Source organism: Pinus tabuliformis, chromosome 2_2 (assembly GCF_031772625.1).
Source record: "Pinus tabuliformis cultivar Carrire ecotype Pingquan chromosome 2_2, CPIR1, whole genome shotgun sequence".
NCBI classification, from domain to species: domain Eukaryota; kingdom Viridiplantae; phylum Streptophyta; class Pinopsida; order Pinales; family Pinaceae; genus Pinus; species Pinus tabuliformis.
This window is the reverse complement of record NC_142300.1, coordinates 771,215,329-771,224,591: the sequence shown is the minus strand read 5'-3', so window position 1 is coordinate 771,224,591 and position 9,263 is coordinate 771,215,329. Positions and strand designations below refer to the sequence as shown.

Here is a 9,263-nt window from a genome sequence, read left to right as displayed (position 1 = left end):
AGTAAGACATGAAATTCTAAGAAAGTCTATTTATAGGTTAAGAATCTAGTTAATAAAGTGAGGGTGAATCTCCATGAATTATATTCCCATTACATGTTTTTTTTTTATATATGTATATATAATTCATATTGATTTTTTTGTAAAGGCTAATAATAATAATTTAAAATAAAGTTATAATTTTGTTATTTTTTATGTTTCATTTAAACTTTGGCATTGTGAGATGTATCATGAGGTAAGTGCCTTGATACCTATTGATCTTTATGAGACATTTAATCTATATAGTTGTATTAGTAATAAATAATTTACAATGCAATTAAACAAGGAAATTATATGGATTTTTATAATTCTAATGTTTGTAATCTTGAAAAGTGTTTTTATCCATGTTGTTTTTGGACAAAACTTTTTGTATCTATGCAAGTGTGGAACTTAATTTAGATTGGAATTTAACTTTAAACATTATCTATCTCAATTGCAGATTCTAGGAATATTCAAAATCCAATAAATTGGAGAGAGATAATCCAATTTGATTTTAAGGGTAATCCATATCTTGAAAATATTTCAAATTTAGATAAATATGTAGGAATTCTAAATCCATCAAATTCCAAAATATTCTTTAAATCTATAGTAAATTTGACTTCGCCTCTCACAGAGGCCAACCAGGTATCCAAAGGAAACAGATGCATATTTGCAGCAAATCCAAGATGAATTACGATTGGTTCTTACCATGAAATTTTGACCATAAATCATGAATTAGTAAATCCATTCCATGCAACTTTTCAAAGGAAAGAGAAAAACTATAAAATGATAACAAATATGAGCATAATAATATAAATTAAATAGTTGATAACTTTCAATAGACATCAATCCATATTAATAAGCATAAAAACACTTATTCTATGATACAAATCATTTTGCTAAAATAAAAAATATATATATAATAAAATTGTAAAAACTAAAGAAACTACAAATTTATATTATATCATCATTATTATTACTATTATTATTAAAAGAAGTAACACATAAATTAAGCATGTACAAATTAAAATAAAATAAAATATGGAAGTAGATTTTTAATCATGAATATACACTTCCACTTTACCATGCAAATTTTTAATTTATAAATAAATATTTTTATGCTGTCACGGTCTATTATTGTAACATGCCCCATAATTATATCTCGTTTCAGATCATACTTCTTCCTATAATATTTTTTAATTAAATAATTTAATTAAAACACTAATAACAACATAATTATATCATACTTATTCATCTAATATATTATTTAATTAATTAATTTAATTAAAAAACTAATAATAACATAACTATTTCTAAAAATGAATCTCAACGATTAATTTATATAAAATTTTAATGAAAATGAAATGCTACCCTCCATATAATAATTAATTTCTTTAAATTAAAAGTCAGAAAACTCTAATTACATGAATCAGCGTATATGTTAGAGAAAATATATAAGAGGAAGGATTTGACATAGAGCAAAACGGTTACACCAAGCACAATTTACAGTTTACATTTTGTTTCAGAGACACAATAACATAAAGAAATCGGCAAGCCGCTGAATTTACAGGTACTAATAAAAGAGGAGCCCCCATTACGGAACAACTGAACGGTCACAGGTTATCAAGAAAAGACAGGGCAACCATTCGGAACAACGCCTTTGGCAGTGGGACAGTGTGCCAAGTAGCATCGGTCCAAAGTTTCTCCCGCCGACATCAACGAAATATTTTCATATCCCAAGCACAAGTAGAGAAGAACTGCCATGAATGCCAACCCTGCGTCCAACCCTCCAGAAAGCACATAGTTGTAGCGCTGCCACCAGTCTTTCTTATATCTGTAAAGCACGAAGCTAAAAATGAATCCCACGAGTAACCAACTTGTATAATTTACTGCCGTTGCAGGTGGCATGATCCCTGTGGCTCCGATGAGAACAGGCATATTGATTAGTCTGATCCATTCTTTCTTAGGGTATGCCTTGTGAAACAACCATACTATGACTGGAGCTATTGCTCCCACTAGGAAAAACCAGTTAGTTGTTGCATATTCACCAAGATTTCCAAAAATCCTTCTGGGTCCAATTAATCCCCATATAACTGAGGCTTCGTAGAAGACAGTATCCGAAGGACAAGTCCAAGGACTGTTAGCGGGCAATAAGGCGGCGTCGCAGATATTTGGAATGGAATGCATGAGCCACCATGCTGTGCCTAAGTACACAATCCCTGAAATCACTGTTCCCAAAGTCTGCCACAACGATTTTATGAACCAGTCAGTTACAGTACAATGGAAACTCTGGATTTATTTGGGGAAGAAAGCAATGACTAGGGGGGATTTCTCATGTTCAGTACCTGTGCATAGAACATTGCTCGAGGCGGGATTTTCATATAATGACCTAGCTTCAAATCGGCCAAGAATGACAGGGCTTGGACCATGCTTATATATCCATACACCTTGAAGCAAATGTTTGCAACTGGTCTGCCTGGATAAATATAACCGATCATGTACTCCGTGATGATATTCAGACCCGGCGTCTACAATACGAATTCAAGATGGATGATATAAGTACTGCACATTATTTTTCTTGGGGGAACAAAAAGCCAATTTGCACGAATTGCCCATATAGACTTACCTGATTAGTAGTTGCAGTAATGACACCAATGGGCAGTGTGAAGAACATTGCAATGCCACATGCGAGTATTACTCCCCACCATGGCAATTGAAGCTGATCGATATAATACTCGCATGAAAAGAACGTCAAAGCTATAGTACCGACTAGAATGCCACTGAACCACAATTCCGGCACTTGCTTGTACTTTCTCATTAGTCGCGTGTGCACATCCACTTTCTGATCCCTAAAAGCAGACAAGCTAAGATGCCAAATATCCCTGCAACAAATCATAACCCATTATTGTCATTCTGAATGTTTTGGCATCCATGGTATTCAGGGACCGATAACATACCTTCCATGAAACAGGAGTACATGAACCACTGTGGCGGTTAACGTAGCGAACCCAACGCCATAGGTCAAAACAAAGAATGTGCTAAGGTGTACTGGTCCATACTGCTCATAACCTTTCAGGTCGAGATGCATGTTTGAATTAATAATCAAGGAGGTGTTGTACTTCTGGCCACTGGAAGTGAACAGGTATTCAGAAAAGATTGGAAACATTTTTGCATCATACAAGTTGAGCCAATATGCTAATGGCGTTATCACATACATTACGAGCACAAATCCAATGCCCACGTTGGCTACTGCGAACCAAGGTGTAGCCAGAGGACTTCCCAGGTAAGAAGAAATGGTGGACCAGTCGATTGCTATGACACCGATGCCAAGACCAGACATTCCTGAACCTAATTGTTGTGCAAGCACAGACTTGGGAAAGGTCCAGCACAGCCATGACAGGGATGTTACCATGGGAAACAGATAGCCAGGGATTACATAATAGGCGAAACTACATATAAGGGCAATGATGAAAAACTGGTTTCGTGTAAGGCGTCCTCTGGGCCTTTCCTCCTCCTCATGAAGAGCTCTGCAATCAAAAGAATTAAAATAGAATAACCCTTTCCTTCGGTTTATGAATACCTATATCTTCGAAAAATGACACAAATTGATCCAGTAGCTGAAAATGGGCATATAAAGAAGTGCATATTTTCATCTAATAATGATATGAGAATGCATGCCTGAACAGAGAAACCTGCACAAGGTTTGCAGGCCACCACATAGCAGCAGGCTCCACTAGATATTTCCTAAAAACCCCTGCCCATCCAAACCCCAACATCTGCATATCCAAAACAATAAGAAATATCTCAGACAACCAACCTAAGGGAATTTAATTATCCTTCAAAGAAAATTGAGCAAAAATGGTCAACACTGGACCTGCGTTGTCATGACCACCAGAAAAGAAACGAAAAAACTCATCTCCCTCTTGTAGAAAAGTTTGACAATAGTGACAATGTGAATGGCATATACACCTCCTGCCCCTGCATTAGCAAAGATTGTGATGAGAACATGCTCCTTCGTACTGAAGGGGCCCGGATTCAGCGAGAATTCCCATTTGCTCCCTGCAAAGAACCTTTTCCTGGTTACTGTTGCTGCCAATAGCCGACCAAGAGGAAGTACTGCAATCTGAGCGGTAACTGCACTGATGGAGAGGGCCTCTGTTCTGTACCAAAAGAACTGATTTAGAAACGATAGTAGAACGCATGACAGAATTCCGAGAACCCACATTCTGAAAGTTAACACAGGAATGCTTGGATCGTCCGTTGTAGGTACAGTGAGAGCCACCTTCTCGATCGGGGACTGGTCATCGAAATCTTCTTTAGTAGCAATATTTTCTTGCTTCTCAGTGGCTTTCACTTCTTCATTCGGTGATGATATCCGTTCCACGTCTCCATCATTTCTGCTGCTTGACGATGTATCTGCAAGAACAACCATTACAAAGCTCAAATCAGCTTTCCAGAACTAAAATGCAGAACCTCTTACACTAAATATCTACGATTGCTGTCATGTATATATCAAGTCCAAATGTTAAAGGGAATGATACGAGTTACTGGGAGTCTCACTATATTCAACTATTTCTATACTCATTTTTCTCTGGTTTGAGCAGCAATGCTCGGCAGTTTGTTTGAAATGCAGAAGATGACAGTTCGTGGTTGCTGCGAGTATGTGAACACAAAACCAGACAAAACATCTGGATGTCAAATACTGTGATTTATAGGAAGGAATACTTTTATAGGAAGGAATATTTAGAGAGTAGCTTTTTATTCCTCGGTGAATAGATACCTTGAGGATTGCGATATTTAGAGACGATAACTTTTTCTTCCTTGGTGAATCAATAAATTGGAGGATGTGTTTTCACGGCGAAACTCGGAGTATTTTTCACTGCAATAGGTGAATAATTTTGGAGGATTGTTTTTGGGAAAACCTACTATCAATCAGCGTTACGGTAGTTATTTATTTTAATATCGACGATATTTTATTTTTATTGCTCATTAGGATTATAATAATTACTTATTAAAATTTTTAATAGTTTATATTTTTTTTAAAATATATTTTTCAAAAAAAATGTATTCTTAAAAAAATATTGAAAGGTTTATTGAGTATAAGATTGTATTTGTTGATGTTAAATCATTAATTTAATTGAAAATCTGGATCTAGTAATATATTAGACATATTAAATACTCAATTCTACATAACTTTAGAAAAAAAAAAATTATTAAAAAAAATTAAACTTCGTTAAAATGGTCATACTTTGAATGACTTACTTAACGCAGTTGAATCCCAAAAATGATATCTAATATAATGCACTGCGAAAATCCCCCATACTTAAATTCAAAAAGAGTCAAGGGATCTCTACCTGAATGGTTCATGAGGCACAATACTTGCTAAGGTTTTGCAAATGGGGTAGCAAGCTAAGTGGGCTTGATTGTGGGGAAAAACTCCACAGTTAAGCGCGCTTGAGCCAGAGGAGTTCTGGGATGGGTGACCTCCTGGGAAGTCCTGGTTACCGGGTGCAAGCCCCGGAAGTGATGATTGATGCTATGTGATTCGTTCTCCACATTTCACTAGTTTCAATCCCACTTCTTCACCCCTGTCCGATGCAATGAGTGCTAAGTGAACTATTCAAAAATCATGAGAAATTAGTCACTTTACGACTACCTCTCATGGAAATGGTCATACTTTGAATGACTTACTTAACGCAGTTGAATCCCAAAAATGATATCTAATATAATGCACTGCGAAAATCCCCCATACTAAAATTAAAGTTACTAACTACCAGTCTAACTATTATTCTTTTCGCAGAATTTTATCTACTTTGAATCTAACAAACATCTATAATAAAACCATTTTATAATAAAATCTCCTTGGAGACTAGTGAGATGGAATCATATAAAACCTAGATACCTAGTTTTAAAATATAAAATTTACCAAATATTTGAAAGAATATTTGGTGTATTATTTTTATTATAAAATGTCCTTTTTAAAATAAATAAAAAACAAAAAAACATTCCATATTTAGGTCGATAGGCCTTCTTATTCATCGACAATCATCAACACTTTCACTCTCCACTTGACATCTGTGCGCCGAGCTTCCAGGAGAGTTCGTGGTGTTTATGGCACAATGCTTGGATCTCCAGATGAGGAAAAATTATGACACGACATGCTCCAACTCCTAAACATGCACTGCGCCGATTGAAAAGATCGTGAGGCCCAAGATTCATTCTATATGCGATGTATCTGCACAGAATGAGGTCCAGGTTCATTGCATCTTTGGTCATCCCTCCCATTTCGTGTATATCCTCAATGTCTCTTCCCTCCTAGAATCTTTCAACCAGAGGAAGATGACGCATAAATCTTTAGAATAACGACTCCCTCCTCTCCATACAGATCTCCAGAGTTATCAGTGTCGAATTCAATTGGAAGTCGAAAGATTAAAAACAGTTTTGAAATTTATGTTCATCGTTTTGAATTTTTCTAGTACGCATTTTTCTTCGCTAAAGGTTGTAAATGAATTCTTAAATGTAGGAACCTTAAAGCGTTTATCTTCATATTCTTCCTTGTTTTAGATTTGGGACAGTTTTGTTAAATCTTTAGCTGAGAACTCATGCTCTCTGGCCTGGAAATGCAGAGCAGATGTTTATTGATTTCCAGTGGCTGACTGATGTAAAGACTGTTAAGGAAAACCTAAAGACGACTCATAAATCTTCAGAAGAACGACTGCTACCTTTCTTTACAGATCTCCAAAGTTCTCCATGTCATTGGCAATTGGCTCCATGGTATGTTTGCATCTTCAAGATAGGTTTCTCACCAAGATGAGCTCTTCGTTTATCTTGTCAATCTCTTGTAAAAGATGATCATGCAGGTTTGTAGAGGCTGAGGTTGTGTTGACCGTTTGGCTTTGATAGTTTAGGCTCTCTTTCTCTAAAAGAAATCTTTTGATGAAGGAAAAAAATATATATGTAAAGGAAAATATCAAAAAAAGTGTGTTTTAGCTGCTATCATATTTCAGGTATTTGGCTCCAGAATATTTCATGTATGGCAAGGTTAATCAGAAAACGGACGTGTATTCCTTTGGAGTAGTTCTTCTAGAGCTAACAACTAGAAGAAAACCAATCAATGACAAGAATCCTACAGGCCAAGAAAGCTGGTTATGTGGGTAGGGCTCTACTGTCCTTGCCTGTTTTGTATTTGATAATTTTGGATTCTTTTGGTTTCTTTGTCTTGGTTCAGAATCTTAATCTTTTGTAAATTTCAAAATTTAGGCAAGGCCATTAGTGGCAACTGGCTCTGTAAAAGAACTTCCAGATCCAATTTTGGAAGATTCTTATGACATGAGTGAGATGAAGAGAATGGTCATTGGTGCAACATGTTGTTTAAGATAGGTAGCTCAGTTTTGACCTCGAATGAATAGAGCAATTACTCTTATTGTCTTTAGTTGCATATATATGTCTCAATTTCTGATCTTATGTCAAATTTAGTTGCTTGAAAATGCTTCCTTTCCCATGAGGAGTTAGTGCTAGAATTGTTTCTGCCCATAATGAACAATGGCAGATGAAATATTGAGTTGATATCCTTCTGACATAGAGTTAAGGGTGTTGAGATCTAGTGTTTAAGGTTGTAATCTAAACATTTGTTCAGTAGTTCAATTTGTAAAATCATCACCTTTAAATAGGTTAGCCCTGAATGCTGATGGTGGATTATGGCAAAATATTCAAAGCCTCAATTGCCAATAATCCTTTTTTCCATTAATGAAATATAAGGTTCTTTGAGTATTAGAAAAAGATATTACATCATATCTCAAACCAAAGCTTCAGTATGCAAATTACCCCTACCTGAGTAGGCAAGAAGAGCCATCATATCTACTTTCGCTCCAATATCAAGAGAGTATATGTCTTTCCTGAGAATCACTATCCTAGCTAAAATCTGGATTGCAAGATCTGAATTGAAAGCTTTGGTTTCCCCAAATAAAGTTGCTTACCTTTGCATTAAACTGGCTTTGTCAAATTTCAAACAATGGATAAATGTTAATGTAAGAACGTGAACTTATTCTTCCTCATTGTTTGTCTGTAACTTATTATTGCAAATTTTGACATTACTACGAGGAGAAGGAGATGACCTACCTTATTGGACCAAGAGGCAATTGACAATGTCCATGGAATTAGATGAATTGATTGAGGATGAATCTGGAACAAACTCTAGGAGTTGTGACATCCAAACCCATCTATCACTTGTAATGCTTGGAGTTGATGATGATTTGGTATCAAACAGTAGTCCCGATCAAAGTGTAGATCTTATACATGAGAGTAGAACCTTGGAAGATTATTTCTATGGATGTTATAGCCGTTCAACAAGTTTTGATTGATTTAAATCTACTTCTCTGAGCTTCATAATTTTTCTTACTCCTTGCTTCCATAAAGGCTTCAATATTTTATACTTGGTGTATTACTGTGAGTCAATGTCTCTACTTAGTTGTGTTCAATTTCAATCACTCTGCATATTGGCTGAAGTTGTGTTTGAAGTTGAGTGGAGTCCATGTAAAATCCCTTTCCAATTCATTGTATAAATGTGAAAGCCATTAGTGGTCACTCGTTTTAGTGACCCACTGGTGCTCACTAGAGTTGAAAATTTTCTTGTCCTTGCCTTTGGAGCAATTGTATGTATCTGGAAGGAAAATAAATTATGATATCGCTATTGATTTGCCAAACCATTGTTATGTACTTTTTCAGTTCTGAAGATGTGTAACATGTGGTTTAGCCTGGTACATTATCTTGTACACTAGTTTACTTTGAATTTGTCAATATCATAAGCCCAATAGTGATTTAAGTGTATGTCTGCATGGCAGAACTACATTGGGCTTGAAATTTTCTAAAATATTAAGTCGTATTTAAATAAATATGGTTTCCAAGAAGCATAGAACTCCAAACATCAAATCTCTTTGCTCCTTGTAGGCTTGAAACAACATCTCTTCTAGAGAAATTTAACAATTGTAATTTAATAATCCTATCGGCCTCTCTTTGTACCTTTTGGGACAATTGCTAGTTTATCTTTATGATCGATATATATAAAAGAAAAAAAATCTTCCATATCTCGTCATTATGTTCAATATACTTGGAAATAATGTTGTTAAATAATTTACTTTAAAAAAATATGAATACTTTTTATAATTTAACAGTTACTCATTAAAATTAAGAGTTAATTTCTTTTTATCATTGATATAAGATTGAATATCAATTTACATCATTTTAATATA

The 9,263-nt window shown here is 35.1% G+C and overlaps 1 protein-coding gene and 1 pseudogene across 1 annotated transcript; both read right to left on the bottom strand.

Moving 5' to 3' along the window:
- Positions 1 to 1,638: 1,638 nt before the first annotated feature.
- On the bottom strand, positions 1,639 to 3,734 carry LOC149194967 (oligopeptide transporter 7-like). The gene is made up of 5 exons (XM_089408026.1): positions 3,694 to 3,734; positions 2,973 to 3,542; positions 2,642 to 2,897; positions 2,361 to 2,543; positions 1,639 to 2,256 (listed from the first exon to the last, which is right to left on the bottom strand). The coding sequence occupies exons 1-5, from the start codon at positions 3,732 to 3,734 to the stop codon at positions 1,639 to 1,641; spliced, it is 1,668 nt and encodes a 555-aa protein (XP_089264152.1).
- Positions 3,735 to 3,877: 143 nt separating this feature from the next.
- Positions 3,878 to 4,447, bottom strand: LOC149194966 (oligopeptide transporter 7 pseudogene; annotated as a pseudogene).
- Between the last annotated feature and the right edge of the window lie 4,816 nt (positions 4,448 to 9,263).